Here is a 17,755-nt window from a genome sequence, read left to right as displayed (position 1 = left end):
GGGGAAGAGGGGCAGGTGCGTGGCGAGCAGTGGGGCCATGGTGAGTGGCAACAGTGCAGTGTCTGTTTGGCCCTGCTTCTGTGAGACAGTGGTACGGAGTGGCAGCGCTCTGTCCCCACCCGCTCCCACATACCCCCTGGGACCTTTCAGAGTGCCCCAGGGGTACGCATACCCCCCGGTTGACAACCCCTGCTTTAGTGCACTCCAGCCAGACACCACAGACGTGGTCATACTAATCTAGTTTAATCTCCAAGGGCCTGGACGTGCAACACATTTACAACAGTTTAATTTACATTTTTTGTATACAAATGTAAACTGCACTGGGAACTAAAGTGGACAGATGAGCAACTATTCCAGGGTAGCTGCTTGCAGTAAGTGTTTCTGCAGTACTTCACACCTGGTAGTGGAGGAGCAGGTAATCCCTGTTTGCCTTGAGTAAATGGTTATCTGATGATAGTCTTTTTCCCTTGGGTAATTCTACACCAGATTCTAGTAGACAGTGCTAATGCAAGTGTAAATGTCTGTGTGTCTTCCTTGTTTGCACTGGCATAAAGGCTGATTACACCAATGGATATCCTAGAGGCACAAAACAGACCTTGTAACAGATTGAGGTGGCTTTAACTACCTGTAGTGCTTTTCTTATTCTGAGCTGCCTCAAGGTTGAAGAGAAACTCCTCTATGGTTTAGACTGTAAGTGTCATACTGGGTCAGACCAATGGTCCAATGGATGCTTTAGTGTGACAACATATGAACAGGTTATATCTATAGCAGGGGCGGGCAATTATTTTGGGTGGAGGGCTGTGTACTGAGTTTTGGCAAGCCATCAAGGGCCATGTGACAGGCAGCCAGGAGCAGATAAATATTAATTTTCAAAAATTTTTAGGGGCTCTGTGGGCCAGATAGAATGGCCTGGTGGTTCACAATTTGCTCACCCCTGATCTATAGGGATCTATTCCCTGTCCTACTTTCCCTGGTATCCACCATCATTGGCTTAGAGATGCCAAACGATACATCCTTGATTGTTCTGTTTAGTAGCTGTTAATGGATCTGTCACTTTTGAATTTGTCTAGTCCCTTTTTGAACCTGGCTATATTACTGTATTTACCTAAATCCAAGACAACCCCGAATTTAAGACAACCCTCTAGTAATTAGGTTCTATACATGGAAATTTTAAAATATTTTTTATAATTGGAGGGTTGTCTGAAATACGTTACTTCCCCTGCAGCATCAGAGAAGGCAGTGGAGGGGGCAGGTGGCAGCTGCAGCTTTGACCTCAGGTCAGGGTCAGGGCTGGAGCTGCCTGTCGTGCCCCCCCCCCCCCCCTCATACTCAATTCCAAGATAAGGGGCTTTCCCCGCACTTTAAATGGGGGTGGGGGAAAGCTCATCTTGGAATTGAGTAAATATGGTATCTACAACCTCCTGGGGTAATGAGTTGCAAAAGTTAATTATGCGCTGCGTTAAAAAAAGTACTTTCTCTTGTTAGTTTTAAACCTGTCTCCTACTAATTTCAGTAGGTGCAGCCCAGAACTTGGTAAATAACAGGTCTTGGCACATGGTCATTTAATGGCACAATGGGATCTGATTCCGATCCTAGCAGTCATGCCTCCTGCCTTACCACACATGCCTGTTAGAAAGTGACTGTTGGAATTGGAGATCAGACCTTTTTGTGCCATTACTACTTCCCAGTGTATGGGGAGCCCAGAATCATAATCCTAGGCTCTCCTTTCACCAGCAGATTAAAAGAGGAGTGCCCTCAGGTCCTGCTGGGGCTGACAGCTGGTTGTTGGCTCCAGCCACACCCTGGGGCTGTACCGGGAACTCAAACTGGATCCACTGTAATCTGGGACAGGAATAGACTGCATCAGGGCTGGTTTGAGTCCCCAGTAAAGTGAACTGACAGTCAGCTGATTGTCTCCCCAGCTTGACAACAAGCTGCTGATTATCAAAACCCTGCACTTGGCAGCTCTGTCCTGGCTTCATCTGAATCTGGGGTTCAGTTTAGCACAAAACCCCTACCTGCCTCTTTAAAGAAGGTGTTTGTTTCCTTTTTAAATCCAGCCAAACCAGTCTCTTCTCTCTTGATTCTGGCGAAATCAGTGTAGACATATCACCAGGAGGCTAGAGAGACAGCTTTCCCTACTATTTTATCTCTGTCCGATTATTGTGGTTCTTAAAGCGACTGGTTTAGGGGGGTTTTTTTGCCTCATTTTCCAGTAATGGTAAAACTTCTGTTATCAGGTCACTGTATTTCTTCCTGTCTATGAAGCTGTAGTTAGCCATGTTAGTTTGAAATCCGGCAGAATACATGGCAGGGTGGCACCTTAGGCTGTGAACAGACATTGCATTTGTCTTGGAAGAGAGCTTTTTGTCCCAGTATCATACAGGTGTGTATGTCTACTGTCCCGCTTCAAGTCCCTCTGAAGTGTGCAAGATAAAATGCACTAACATTGTTCCCCAAGATGTTCTGTTGTATGTCAGTACAGTGATTGTGGTTCATTCCAGGGACAAGCCAGCCAGGCTGTGTGCTCTTGCTGGCCACCTACTGGCAAAAGGGTAGCAATGCATCTTAAAAGAGTTGTAAATAAATTACTGTGTTGCTCCTGTTTTCCTGTCAAACCCTGGGACAGTTAGGTTCAGGTCAAATGAAACATTTGTTTGTACCTTAGAGACTAACTGGTTCAGAGAAGGATAAGCTTTCATACATATAAGCCTGCTTTGTCAGATGCTATGATTGGACTTGCATAAAATCTAAGTCCATTCACAGTGCATGACAAAGCAGGCTATCACCTATGAAAACATGCTTCTTTGGACCAATTAAGTCTCCAAGATGCCACCTTGTCCTGCCTTCTTCCTGCCTATTGTGCAGCGAAAATCTTCTTGAATTAACCTCATAAATGCACCATGATAAACAGCCCCATAACAAGCAGATGATAATAAAATGTTACAGGGAGCTGCCATGTTCTTTGTAGTAATAATACCATACCATATGCAATAAATCTTTTTTCTTTTGTGTTTATACTTGTATCTACTTAATATGGGCAGTGATAGTTTTTATGGCTTTTTGCGCCTGTTGTCAGTTAAGGAGCCAGTGCTACTAAGAGGAAGTAACCTGGAGTCTATACAGTTTGTGTGTGTGTGTTTTCCGTCAGCCAAATAAGTCATTTTTGTTTATTCAAATCCATTGAGAACAGTAGAGTTGCAAAATCATGAGTGAGAACCAGTTTTGATTTGCATACATTGTTGTTACACTTGGTGATGCAGGTTACTATTTTTCAGAATTGTTTTAAAAAGAGAACATCACTCAAATTGAACAGCTTCTGGGATATAGAGGACTATTTACACAGCATTCATAGCACCTGAAATTTTCAAATAATTTAAAATAATAGTTTAGCAATATAGAGTAAAATTTTAGCACTTGAACATACTAATATAGAGACTAATTCTTTATTTATCTGCAGAGGTGTTCTGCAGATAAATAAGGAGCCAAAATATTGGAAGGAAGAACTTTACAGAATAAGTGATATGAGTTTAGGCATTGAAGATGTATCAGATGTTTAGGATGAATAGAAAAAGGTGTTCTTGTCCTTTGACACAGACTTCCAACGTAAATTAATCACCTCTGTGGCCTGCTCAAATACTACTTGTAGGCATTGCTTTGGTACTGGCTGTTATGGTATCTGTCAAATCAAATTAATAGATATTCAAAAGAAAGCAACAGGTGGGAAAGTTTCTTACATTAGTTTTCAAATGAGAGGTTCTGTAACGTCTCCTGTATTGTTCTGTTATTTTAGTAGAAGAGGTTTTCCTGTTAAGTGGCGAGTAAAAATACAACCAAGTGCATAAATTATTTTTCTCCTATTTTGCATGGTATTCACCTCATTTAATTACCTTAACTTTTTGTGTACGAATTATTTAGAACCTGGATTTTTTAAATAAAATCCAGTAAATACTGTACAACAAAGCAGTTATAAACTCTAGTGATATAAACCAAATAGCAATTCTGTTAAACGTATTGCCAAACACTTTAAATGAATTACAGTGAAACAAGGGTTAAAAGCAAAGAGGAGGTTGTCTAGTCTATTCTAGCAGATGAATGCAGAGTAAGTTTTGCTTCTCACACTTTCTTCCTAAGTCAGTGCTGATAAGATACTGAAAATATAATGTAGTAGTACATGGTATGAAACTGAGTTTTAGTAATGCTCATAAAAATGCTCTAAAAAGTCAAACATGGGAAATGATAAAATAATTGTCTACAATTTGAGGATTGTTTTTATAAAAAATGTTATTTAAAATTGCTTCATGTTTTATTCAGATACCTTTGACAAATGGGCAGATGTGCCAGCCTCTGAGGCCTCAGGCAAACTATAGTCAAGTCCATCATCCCCCTCCCCAAGCGTCTGTGGCAAGACATCCCTCTAGAGAACAATTAATTGATTATCTGATGCTGAAAGTTGCCCATCAGCCTCCCTATTCTCAGCCCCAATGTTCTCCCAGACAAGGGCATGAATTGGCAAAACAAGAGGTAAGGATAAACATGACATGCACTGCAGCCATGAGGATAGGTTACTAATCAGTGATTATATATCATTTCCATCCATTAGTAACTGTGAGTACTGGGTGGTATTATTATTATTTAGTACTATTGCTGATTGTATGACAGAAATCATTTGGAGTTTAATTCCCAGCAAAAGAGCTACTATATCTGAGTTCTGTCATTACACGCTTTAAAAAAAAGAGAAAGAGAAAGAAAAAACATTGTAAATGGCCCCAAATCATACATTTAGTCTGATTTTGCTTTGTTCTCTTTCTTTAGATATGCAAATCATTACTAAGAATTAAACATGTTCATGCTTTTATCCGAAGCGTGTCAAGCTTTCAGTTAGGCTGTTTCTACTAAGATGTGAATTACTTCTCAGCCTTTTGGCTTTTCATGCTTACACAATCATTAAAAAATACAGAAGGGGTCATTCAAATCAAAATATACATGGTCCACATGAGACCATCTAGACTAGCACTATTCATCCAAAATGGTAAAATAACATGAATATTTAATAGTGAGTGTTCCTCATCAAAAACCAAGGGTAGAATAAGGTGATTTTTGCAGAATGCCCAAATGACTAACAAAACTTGGGTTGGACCATTCATGGAGAACACCTTTCCATCACCCTCTTTCAAAGCAAAAGCTGTTCCTGTGTTTTGACTGTTAAAAGCTGCAAGCTGCTTGGTAATAGCTACTTGAGACTTGAGGAATTGTTATTCCTCAGTAGGTTCTGACCTCGCCTAGGAAAATCAGATTCTGAATCATAGTTCAAAGCTGTGCAATCTTCCAGCGAAGTGGGAAGCTTCTATATCTGGTGCCTCTTTCCAGTCACCTGCTTCGATGCATCCCCTTGGAACAGCAGGGGTTTTGAGAGAGTATTCTGGGATACTGAGAACTCTTTGAGACTTTAATCTGTCTGAAACATTGCCCCAATCTGCCTGCAGCCTGAGGTTTCATGAAGAGCACTAGGTGGTAGTGTTCTGGATAAAGTGGTGGCATGTAAACAGTCACTTGAGTCATATTTTGTTATCATAATTAGCTTGGAGATTGAGCTCAAGTCACATCCTCTGTAAATTGTGGGAAGCAGGAGAACATGGGAATGGGGAAAACATGACATCTTTTTAACTATAGTTACTAGGCTATAGGGTCACTTCCCCTCTTTACCTCTCCTGTTGGGACTGGTCCACTTTAAATTATTTTTATGCATGAATAAACATTCATTGAGCCAGCAAGAGAGTATCTCTAGCCCAGTGGTTAAGACATTTCCCTGGGTTGTAGAACATTTGGGTTCTAGTCACTGCTGTTCCTTCCTGGACCTTTAAACTGTCGCTCCCACATGCTAGTCGAGTGCCTAACCCTTAGGTTATTGCCTTGTATTCTCTGTCTTTTCCCAGAGTACTGAAAGTGGTCTGTCTCTAGTCCTAATACCAAATGAAAACAAATAGTGAAACATACTTTTCAAAAACAGCATTTTTATTTCCCAGCCAGCCAGGAGAGACAGGGTTAGTTGTAGGAAACTCAAAGAGAGAAAACAGGCTATGAATTGGTGGAATTCAACTTGAAGTGTCAAGGAAGAAGGAAGGATAGGGAGGAGTTGTTTATATATTTGAGGTAATGTGTGTTTGTTAGCTACGTAAATTAGGCTATTAAACGATTTGTGTAACACCTCAATATTTCTGGGCTTAGACTTAATATATGTGGCAGTGTCTGATTAGATAATAATACATCATAAAAATTACCCAGTTTAGTTATGAATTGTGTGTTAAGATGCTGTTATACTAGAACATTTTATTAGAATCTGTATTTGAGATATGATGATTTCTCTTGAACTGCAGTAGTCTTTTTAGTAAGTGCTTATCTTTATTTGAAGACTATTTCAATCAAAGTATCTGAATATTAATAGGAGTGCTGAGAGTGCAATTTATTGTTTTTCTTAGTTCATATTTTTATGATCTATGTCTGCTGTTCTGTTGAAAGATTCCTTGTATGTGTTTAAAAATGCAAATGCTAAAAATAGTAAGCAAGAAATCAGTTTTTTGTCACTATTTTTTGGTCATGATTCCACTGATTACATAATCATAATGATTAAACATTATGTGATATCTGCATGCATATCCATTTCTTTGCATCTGGATTTTCAGCACAGTTGTTTTTACTTTCTTTGTAACAATGTAGATTTGTGTGAGAATTGAAAAAGATCCAGAGCTTGGATTTAGTATATCAGGAGGAGTTGGTGGTAGAGGAAATCCGTTCAGACCCGATGATGATGTGAGTATTTCATATATGTACACTTATTTAAAATCTCTCTTATCCTTAAAGCAGCATGTAAAGCAAAACTTTAAAATACCAAACATTAAATTAAATATAGCTGCTGAGATTGTGAGGTAGACTCAAAAACAGAAGTGAGGGAGAAGTAGTATATGGTAAGAATGGGGGAGAATATTTAAAAAAAAATAAAAAAGAAAGAAAAATGGAAAAAAGCTATTGAGGAAGAGAAATGGGGGAGAAAGGTTATAAAGATAGAGGTGCTAAGGAAGTGGGAAACAGTAAGGTGCAGTGTAGCCAAGTGACAATGGGACAGTTCAAATCCGGATTATGGCAGGATGTTAAAAATATCTAGCAATATAGTCATATTAGTGAATTATGGAACTGACTATTACAAAATCCAATAGAAAGAATTTTAGCTTATAGCATCCCTTCCATCTTGCCTCATAGGCCAGATCCAGACGTGCGGGATCCAAGGGCATGGCTGGCTGGGGTGCAGTATGCCTCAGTGCCGGGACTTCACAGTGGTCAGAGACAGGGAAGGAGGCAGCCCTGGGTCACTCTCTGGCTAGCTGGGGAATAGGGTGCCTCAGCATAGGGGCTTCCTGCTGGCTAGCCTTGCACTGAGGCACCCTGTGCCCCAGTCGTCTCCCGGTGCAGCACATGGAGCAGTGGGACAATGTGTCCTGCTGCAAACCCCATGAGCAGGGGCAGGCACTGCAGCACAAAGTGGTGGCACAAAGTGCCACTATTTTGTTGCTGCAAATGCATGCCCCTTCTTGTACAGATGCTGCAACAGTGCATATATGCCAGCTTAAACAAAGGAGGTTTGCATAGCGGAAAAATGCCATTCAGTTTGCCAGTAAATTTAGTTCTGCTGGATGTAAGGTGTTAATCATAAAAACCAGTAAGTATACAGAATTCAAATATTTCACATTCTCTTCTACTAAATATGGAAAAAACAAACGTCTTAAATTATATTGACTTCAGATAAATGCAGTCAAAATTATTTTTCCCTTATTTGTTTTTAAAGGGTATATTTGTAACCAGAGTACAACCTGAAGGACCGGCATCAAAACTGTTGCACCCTGGAGATAAAATAATCCAGGTACTTTAGTTTCTTATAAATCAATTAAATGGGTCACTTAATTATCTAGAAAAGGTTGGCTGGGCAGGGTGTTGTCAATCGGGGCTTTTTCTTTTTATGGCTGATAGTGGGGAATTGCTTTCTTTGTGTGGTTTTTGTCAACATTTCTTCCAAAAAATCTGAGATACTCAATTAATATCTTAAAGGTCCTTTCCATTAACATTTGAATTGGTAATAAATAAAGTAAAATTTTTAGGTAGTGATCAGAGTCATATATTCTTTCAAATCTTGGTATTAACGTTTGTGAAGAGGAAAGCCAGTGTTTGGTGTCTATATCTTGTTTTAGAATGGAATACATGTGCACGCATTGAGCTCTGCCAGTAGGCCTGTGCGAATAGGGAAGTATTTGATTCAGATTTGGCCATTTCAGAGGACAGTGATTCAATTTGGAGATTTGGATCACTCTACTGAATCAGCTTCAGAAGATTCAGCATTGATTCAGAGAGATTTGGTGATTCGGATCGGCCAGGGAGAGGCAGGCATAGCCAGGTGGCTGCAGGTTCTCTCATGGATCCTCCAGCTGCATCTGCCTCTCCCCGGGTGGTGGGGGAGACATGGGAGAAGCTCTCATGGCTGCCCTGCCTGGCCCCATCCTCCACTCAGCCCCAGCCTAGTCCCAGCACTTTAAAAAAGAAAAAAAAAAAAGCCCCATACTTGCCTGGAGCTCAGCAGTGCTTAGCCCCAGTGGCCCCAGCTCCCAGACAGCGTGCAGCGCCCTGCCAAGCTGCACTGCACCCGCACCATGAGGCAGCTGTCGCGTGGGTGCCGGGGGGGGGATCCCCGCTGCTCCCCACTGCCCCATGCTTCATGGGGGGGGGGGGCGGTCTGTCACAAGTGCCCAAGGTCCAATCACCACTCCTGCAGCTGGTGAGTGTGGGGCCTTTTTTTTGTTTTGTTTTTTTTGTTTTTGTTTTTAAGTGCTGGGAGGCTAGGCCGGGCAGGAGATGGGGCTGGGCAGGGCAGCCATGCAGGCTTCTGTGCCTGCCTCTGCCCCAGTGGGGGCGGGGAGCCACAGGGGCTATGTCCTGCTTCCATTTGCCCAGCTGGCATGGGGCGAGGGGCGCAAAGCAGGCATGGCTTGCTTTGGGTGGCAGTAGGGCATAGCCTCTGCTCCCAGTGCTGCCCCGCCTACATCAGCACTGAGAGCGGGGACTCTGCCCTGCCGCTGCTTGCCATCCAGCATGGGATGCAGGCGCAGCAGCACTGGGAGCTATGTCATGCTGCTGCTTGCCCCCTTCTACCTGGAGCAAGCCGCACTGACATCCTGCCCCCCTCCCCCCCAGCCCTGGCTGGGCAAGCAGTAGCAGGGCTCCCAGTGCTGTTGCACCCATGTTCCACACCCCACCGTGTTCCTGTCCCCAAGTAACATGCCTCCCTGCCCCAGCTGGGCAGCTTGTCCCAGCCCCAACCCCTCCCTCCACCCTCCCCCAACCACCTGGAGGCAGCTGTCAGCTGCCTATTTAGTCTATGGCCAAGTCGGCTGAATCATTTGCCAAATCGATTCGCATGCCCAAAAGAATTTAGGGCCCTGCAGGACAGGGAAGCAGTCCCTACGCAGCCCTGCACAGCCTGTTATGCCCCCAGGCCATGGGGGCTCAGCAGCACAAGCTGCTTTACCCCCAGCCATGGGGGCTCAGAGAAACCGGAAGTGCCATGGTGGGCAGTTCTGGTTTCACTTTATCTTGCAAGCCGGCATGCCGGTTAGTAGAGCATGCCAGCTTGTGAAATGCCAGATAGCACAGCCTTTACTGTAGTTATTTGGCCATAGACAGGGAATCTATATGCATTCCTTGGAGTAGGAACTGGAATCCACATCCCATCCTCCTCCTTCTCCCTGCCACTCTTGAAGTAAACGCCATAAACGCACAAATCTTGAGTCATGCTCGCTCTTTCTGGCCCACTGAATATTGAAGTATACCATACAAAGTGGGGAAATCATCAGTAGGAGGGACTGAATATACCTCAGAATACTCTAAAACCTCATGGTTACTGCATTTATCCAGGAGAGAGTTGTAGGATCAAATTCCCTTGGACATCAGAGGGAATTTGTTCTTGGTCTTGCATGAAAACTTGCACTGAGCTGTTCTATGGGAGGAGGAAGGGGTCTAGAGGTAAACAGCCACCACTGCCTGACTGTCCTCAAGGAGATAGCTGGCTTATGCTTGCTTCAAGAGAGAGGAGAGAGTTTAGGGCTCTGAAACCTGAGCAGAGACAGCATCTAAGCTCCAGAGGAGACTGGATGTTAAGCCATCCTCCTCCACAGTTCCTGCTGGCTAACTTAGAGACCCCTGCTCCAGGGCTGGCTTGTGTTAATTCCATTCTTATGCTTCTAACTGGACAGTAGAGCCTGAGTTCGGGGCTGTGGATCCCACGAGGCAGTGAGATGTCTCGAAGTGAAGTGCTGCAACAGTTTTTGTGGATCTAGCCCACAGTACTTTGCAGGATGGAGCCCTAAATACCATCTGTTAAAGTCAATAAATATCTGGTTGGATTCTTAACTGTTGGCAAGAGAATGGCCTATTTTTCTGTTTATAAGTAAGTGTGACAAGATACTAATCAAAACTGTGTCAGCTTTATTGGCTTTGATATACCAGGAACATAATAGTGTTGCTTTCTTGAAGATGTCTGATACGACCTGTCTAAGTATTATTTGTCTTCATGGCATTCTGCTTCCTGTGGTGATGTCACAATGAACTTCCTTTCTGCTAAACAAAAACTACTTACATAGTAAAAATGAGCAACATTGTAGAAGAAGGCTGCAGGACTAGTAGGCATGTAAGTGGCTGGGTGTATTCATCCTACATTCATTCTCTGGTTCAGCTGTAACTGGTGATACATTTTACATCTCCTTTTGTGAGAGCTACTAGTGCTATATTGATGCAGATTGAGGCTCCCTCCCCAGTGTGAATTTGGCAAGGATTCACAACTACTGAATTTCCTGATAGGGCAGGTGTTCCAGGAGGAAACTAGAGTGGCTGGAAATGAAAGCCAAATCCCAAAAAAGCTGCTTGCTTCTGAATTTCTGTAGAAATTTCAGAGCTTCTGCAACTGAAGATAAGATCAGATTTGCCTGCTCCCACAATTTCTACAGGCTGTCCTCCTGTTGAAAAATAACTGGGATGTTATTGAGTATCAGAACTGCAAATTTCAGGGCAAAATTCTCCCTCCCCTACTTTTTATCTGTAAAATGAACCTGGATAGATGTTTTTTTCATAGTTATAAAACACATTTCTAGTTTTCAAACTGGGGTATATTGTTTAAACTGTAATTGTATGCCTTTGGGATAGAGGACTGTTTCCTTTGTTAGCTTTGTTTAATATAAGACCAAGTCATATATAGATGGAATTTTTATCTTTTGTACTTCAGCTGCTTCTTACCTGCTTGCCTGCAAATGTGCCCCTTTGCTGCAGTGGTAGAGCAAACTTCTACACATGGGGCTCTAACATGCCAGATCACTCTATTACCCTGTTATTCTCTACAACCGGTTTTGGTTACATTGTCAATTTAATAACGTGCATATCCGTATAATGTAATTGCTGAAGTAAAAAAGGCAGCTTGTTCCCTAGCTAAACTCATTGTTACTAGGAAACTGCCATGGGCTAACTTCTAATAAAATATAATTTTCTTCTTAGGCTAATGGATACAGCTTTCTCAATATTGATCATGGACAAGCAGTGTCTTTGCTAAAGACCTTTCAGAACACAGTGGAACTTGTCATTGTGCGAGAGGTTTCTTCATAAATACCATGGACAAGGGGAAAAATGACAAGATTCATCAGAGGACTTGTGGGAAATTGAATATTTTGACTATTTTTATATATGAAAGGAACTTGAAAAGAATTATGATCAAAATTTGTACAGCAATGAAATACTGAACTTGTGGTTATGGGGGGGGAAACCACTGTATAGAACATACAGGAAATCATTTTGGAAATGCATATGGTGAATAAAAATTGTTAAGTTTTTAAGCATTATAGCAATCAAGGATCACTCCTTCAAGAACAAACCTGCATTGTTTTTGTACAGATGGTAGGTTTATTTTTTGATAATTCATACACATTACTAAACTTTGCAAGACTACGAGGAGCCTAAGTTGTAGCCAGTGGACAGATGGCAGGGCTGTCTGTCCTGTAGCTGTTTATTGCCTTTATTTTTATTCACCAGGTATTAATGTGTTATGCTGAAACCACTTCTGTAGATGTGGACAAGAGATTTGAAATGTTGGCTTTGCTATGTGCACATTGTATAGATGAATGGGTAGATGGAAGGTGGTGCTGGTTGGTTAATATAAAAGCCAGGTGAAACAATTATTTGCTATTTAAGTCTGGAATCAAGGGAGAAGGAAAGCTGGTTAGTTGGTAAATGTACGTCTACCATTTGAGTAATGCAATAAAAGCTTATGGTCTTTTTTAGGAAGACTAATTACGTTTTTATGAGCTCTACAGGATTTGCTTTTATCACAGTCATTGACTATTCATTTGCTATATGTAACTCAAGTTCTGTTTTCTAGTTGCATACCCAGGGTTTTTTTTTCCAACTGTACTGTGGAGTTTGCCCAGAGATTTTTCTCTGCCATGGAAGTCCCCAATTTTGTGCAAATGGTGATATGTCAATCTTTATAATAAATACTCCATTTTAAACTTATTTATACATTTTTGAAAAATGAAACTGAAATGGCCAGTTTTTAAGATTGTGTTGCCTGTAAAACACACACACCCGCACATGCGCACACACAGAGTAAATGATACAGGAAGAGTTAAGAAAGTCCATCTTGATCATATTTGGCCTTGCATTGCCTTGTTAATCTAAAAGGAAACAATACGCATGGAGCTAGGTAACCAAAGCAAGTTTGTGAAACTGTCAAGTGGTGATGGAGAATTGCTGTGGGGAGCCATAGAGCAAAGGGATGGGTACTTGAAACCCACCAGTTTGTAATGATATTTCTTAAAGGGCTGTACCTACAGGTAACATTAAATGTGAACTAGACACTTCAGAGTCATTAAAGGGTTTCTAACTTTATTAATGTAATGGTGATTTACCACAGGCTGCCTTTGTTCCTTATTACTGTGTAAAATATTTGATTATACTTTTATTAATTTTGTTTACCAGAAACAGTAACTTTATTTTCCTCTTTCTCCTGTATAATTGAGTAGAGATTGCATAGTCTTCAGTGATAATTAATATATGGTTGTTATGGACCAGGAAAAAGTGCCATAGAAGACCAATAACTGTTTTTAACCAAGGCTAATGATTAGCCTTTCATTGGAGCAATATTCAGTTATTGCAATTCATTCTTAAGTATATATCGGTTGATAGTTCTAAAGTTGGTGTATTTTCTTTTTTCAACCCACCTGTAATAAAAATGTTTTTAATAAGGCTAGCAGAAACACCAGCCCACTTCAGTTTTTGAGGGGAAAAAAAGTTGGAACAGAAAGGAATTCCTTAAAGCTAGCTAAAATCAACAGGCAGTATTTTTTAAATACATAAACTCCAATATTATTGCACTTCTACAAAGATGTTATTGCTTATTGTACTGTGTATAGTTCTAATAATTTTAATTGAAACCCTTTAACAACTCTTTGTATATTTTAATTCTTTTTAGTTGATTTTCAGTAATATTTACATAGGAATTGATTTTTTGATATATTAGCAGAAATGTGCTGTATTTTGATACAATCCACTTATTTTCTGTGTGTTATTAATCTTAAAAGAATGAGAAACATGGCTATATAATGGCAGGCTTCTGTATTCCCTTTCTTCTAAAACCTTTTTTTAAATTTTTTATTGACAATGCAAAATATTCACATCACACCTTCATTGTTTTTAATTGTGTTATTATCACACTCTGCCTTTTAAAGGGAATACATACAAATAAGTCCTAAATTAACTTGACTTTACACACAAACTGTATCTTTTGGTAGGGAAAGGTCCAAAAAGCAGAACTGATTCTTTATTGATCTTGGACTTTGTGTACGTTATACAGTACGTTTAAAAAGATCAATGAGGGGTTATGCTGTATTTTATTTTTGCTTTAATGTTAACAGAAGTTTCTGAATTATACTGTGTCAGTTAATTTTATGTATGTTCGTGTATGACAGAAAGTTTCTGTTACCAAAAAGAAAACAAAGTTTGGCTATGATACAAGTGTAGGACTTCAATATTTTAGCAAGAAGTTTAGTAATTCTTGTGAAATTACTTGGCCAAAGCCTGTCTTTTAAGTTAGCAAAGTAACTGTGAAATAAACTATTGATGGTGATAATTTAGCTCAGAAAAATTGGAGGCTTTTTGAGGGGGGGAAGGGGTTATATGTCTTGCATTTTTGTGTTCCTTCCATTTCTGTGTTTTAAGGGTAAATAAATACCATTCTAGAATTTTTTTTTGAGAAAGTAGTCTGTTTAACTAGACCATCAAAATACTGGAGGAAAAGGACTGTATGAAAGCTATTAGTTTTTTAATGGATCTCAAACTATACTTTTCAAACAAAAGAAAAATCTATCAGCAGCATAAGTTATTCAGCATGAACTTAATAAAATATACATCAACTCAATGTTCTTTCTCATCATGACAGTTCTTTAAAGAATCAGTTCAACTGACATAATGAAATTATGAGATTTCCTACATATTTATTATGTAAATATTTTTCTGACTTTTGGACTGGAGTTTAAAAAATGTGTATATACTTGAAACATCCTATGAACACAAACATAGCAATAAGCAACACACTGCATCAAACTTTTATGTTTAATTTGCTTTGGTTTAGAAATATTCCCTTGTCAACAGCTATGAAATGGTGTTTTTATTGATCAGCATTTATTCAACATTCCAAATTTTTGTATATAATTAGATTGTTTCTGAGATAACACATGGAGAATAGATAATAAACTAATGCTCTTTAAAGCTGTGAGTAATTGACTTATTTACTTTTTGGAAAATTCTCCAAAAAATAATTTTTCCCTCTGTGGATTTGAAACATTCAGAAGATGTAGACATCAATCCTTCATCAAAACTTCATTAGTGCTTCAAGGGAACCCTGCATGAGTGCCCAGGGGTCTTCTCTAGTGAAGCTTGATGCAAGACTGGACCATAATTTGTAAGAATATTTGCAGACCAGCACTTCATGGATATTTGTACAAAAAAAATAAAATAAGTCTTTTGTGTGTTTTAACTTTGCTATAACTGTAGCAATATCTGACAGAATGGTAGAAGACGTTTAGGACAGGAGGAAAATTGGTCCAAATGGAAATCAGTGAGGAGTCAAACATGAAATCTAAAAAAGACTGTTAAACATCGTCTTGTTTCTCCTTGGCTCTGTTTGTATAGCCAGCGTGCATCCAGGAATCTTAGAGGACCATGGATAAATAGTGGCATGGATAATAGCTTCTCAGAGCTAACATCTTTCACAACTACTGTAACCTCAGCATCCCATTAGGTAGGCAAGGTAAGGCAGTGGGGTTGAAGCAAGGCTACTTTGGGAAATGATCTGGTTTGAAAGGGGTGAAAAGGGTAGGAATGATGAAGAACTGAGCTCACCACTTGGAAGGGGAATCCAGGTTATCTGACTGATATTCTTGGGAGTTGTCTGGTAACAAAATGTAAATAAGGTAGGAATGAAACTTCTTTTTCCCTCTTATGCATGGACCTTGCATCTATCAAAATACCTTCTTATTAGGGCTGTGTGAAATGGCTCTGTTTGTTTCCATTTTGGATTCGGTCATTTCGGAGGGACTGATTCATTTTGGTGTTTTGGATCACTGTTCCATTTTGATTTGGCTGAATCTGTTTCGGAGTTTTAGCGCTGTTTCGGCACTGATTCAGAGATTCGGATCGGCCGGGCAGAGGCAGGCACAGCCAGGTGGCTGCAGGTTTTCCCACATCTCCTGCGGCTGTGCCTGCCTCTCCCCAGGCAGCGGGAGAAGCCCCCATGGCTCCCCTGCCTGGTCCCATCCCTTGCCTGGCCCCAGCCTCCCTGCACTTGGAGGGGAAAAGAAAAAAAAAAAAAAAAGCCTGCACACCAGCTGCAGCAGCTGGGATCAAGGCTCTGAGGACTTGTGGCAAAGCCCACCCATGCAGTGGGGGGCAGCAGGATGCAGCGCAGCTTGGCAGGGCACTGTGCACTGTGTGGGACCTGGGGCCACTGGGGCTGAGTGGTGCCAAACTCCAGCTGACAGGTGGAGCCACCCCAGCTCCCAGACAGTGCACAGTGCTCTGCCGAGCTGCGCTACACCTGAGCTATGCGACAGATGCCACGTGGGTGCCAAGCGGTAGAGGGGTGATCCCCACTGCCCCCCACTGCCCTGTGCTGTGCTGCGTGGGGGGCGCTCTGCCACGAGCCCTCAGGGGCCCTGATTGTCATTGCTACACCTAGTGAATGCAGGGCTTTTTTTTTTTGTGCCAGGAGGCTGGGGCTGGGCAGGGCAGCTATAGGCTGCTCCCGTGGCTTCTCCAGCTATGCCTGCCTCTGCCCACCAGGGGGAGCCACGGGAGAAGCGCCCATGGCTGCCCTGCTCAGCTCCGTCCCTCGCCCAGCCCCAGTCTCCCCGGCACTTTAAAAGGAGGGCTGCGGGGCTGTGCTGGATTCTTCCTGGGGGGCACGGGCCTCTGGATCTGCACGCGGAATGACAGCAGGCTGCTGCTGCCAGCTGGGGCCTGCACTGGGTTCTTTCCGGAGGCTATCAAGCTTTGCAAACGGTGAATTGGGAACCAGATCTCTTTTTACCATAGCGCACTTGTACATAGCCTTTGTTACAGCCTGGCCAATAGTTTTAAGCATGGGTAGAAAACCGATTTCATCCTTCAAAGCACTTTATTGAACTGAGGTTCTCCTAGAGTAGATCTATTCTTTCTATGACCCACACCAACAAGAAGTATCAAATCTCAGAGCTTTGGTTCCCTATTTGACTCCCTTCTGACTATGTGAACTGCTGAATGCTCCTCTTTTAATCCTCTGAGAACTTGATTAATTGGAGTTTTTTATAAATCGAATAACGCTCAAGCAAACTCTTTGGATAGTCCCAATACATCAGGGGTAGTTCTGTTTTCTGGATTTTCTATTTCTCCTGTCCAACCAAGACAAACCCTGGCATTTTGCTGCCAGATCTGTTGCTCCAGAATTCAATTTTTAGGGAAGAATATGCTAACATCCCATTAAATTAAGTACCGTATTTTAAATGGTGTATACAATAACATGTGTTAGTAAGAATTTTTTTTACAAGGTGGTTGAAATTGTAATAGTTCAAAGAAGTTGTTGGGAAAATTAGGTTTGTTATTACTGCAATTATATTCAGAAATATTGAAAATATATCTTGTGTGTTCTCATTCTAGTAGGAAGGTTTTAAGGATACATTTACATTTTGTACTCTGGGCACATAGATGAGAGTAATTGTACTGTTTCACTAAAGCACTGATGTGTAGCTATCACAGTGGAGATAATTTAAGGTAAATACTTTTGCTAACGTAACAATGGAAGTCCTCTACCTTTTGAAAATGTACAACAATTTCATACTTGAAGTGGCAATTCTCTCAAGTTTTAAATGTTACTTTTTTGCTATGCAGAAACTAATTTTCCATGTGTGCAACAGTAATGACACATCAAGTTGATAAAGCAATTATATTCCTACAGTCAGTTGTTTCTGAACAATCAACTGCAGAACTGACTAAAATTTAGCATGTTGAGCAAACAATCCTTTTAGCCACTTCTGTTTGGTATTTAGTATAGATTCTTAGTCACTTCGACAAATAGATGACAAAACTGAAGTTCTTATTTTTTCAGGCTTGTGTATTTCTGATTATTCTCATGACTATG

General features: G+C 41.0%; 1 protein-coding gene and 1 long non-coding RNA gene across 9 annotated transcripts in view; both read left to right on the top strand.

Moving 5' to 3' along the window:
• The window catches only part of ERBIN (erbb2 interacting protein), a 239,031-nt gene extending 224,177 nt beyond the window's left edge, over nucleotides 1–14,854 (top strand). For 7 of the 8 annotated variants that reach the window (XM_019517772.1, XM_019517773.1, XM_019517776.1 and 4 more), the window contains 4 exons: nucleotides 4,315–4,524; nucleotides 6,718–6,810; nucleotides 7,841–7,915; nucleotides 11,587–14,854. In XM_019517772.1, coding sequence (XP_019373317.1) covers nucleotides 4,315–4,524; nucleotides 6,718–6,810; nucleotides 7,841–7,915; nucleotides 11,587–11,694 — 486 coding nt within the window. In that variant the 3' untranslated portion in view covers nucleotides 11,695–14,854. The remainder of the gene's footprint in view (nucleotides 1–4,314; nucleotides 4,525–6,717; nucleotides 6,811–7,840; nucleotides 7,916–11,586) is intronic. The other variant, XM_019517778.1, reaches the window with a different exon arrangement.
• On the top strand, nucleotides 8,403–10,718 carry LOC109297758. The gene is made up of 3 exons (XR_002097404.1): nucleotides 8,403–8,494; nucleotides 10,052–10,057; nucleotides 10,707–10,718. It is a non-coding gene; the product is annotated as an uncharacterized LOC109297758 (long non-coding RNA).
• Nucleotides 14,855–17,755: the final 2,901 nt, after the last annotated feature.

This window comes from Gavialis gangeticus, unplaced genomic scaffold, assembly GCF_001723915.1.
Source record: "Gavialis gangeticus isolate Ggan-Ray unplaced genomic scaffold, GavGan_comp1, whole genome shotgun sequence".
Classification (NCBI taxonomy): Eukaryota; Metazoa; Chordata; order Crocodylia; family Gavialidae; genus Gavialis; species Gavialis gangeticus.
Note: the sequence above shows the minus strand (reverse complement) of the source record. Positions and strands in the feature narration are given on the sequence as shown.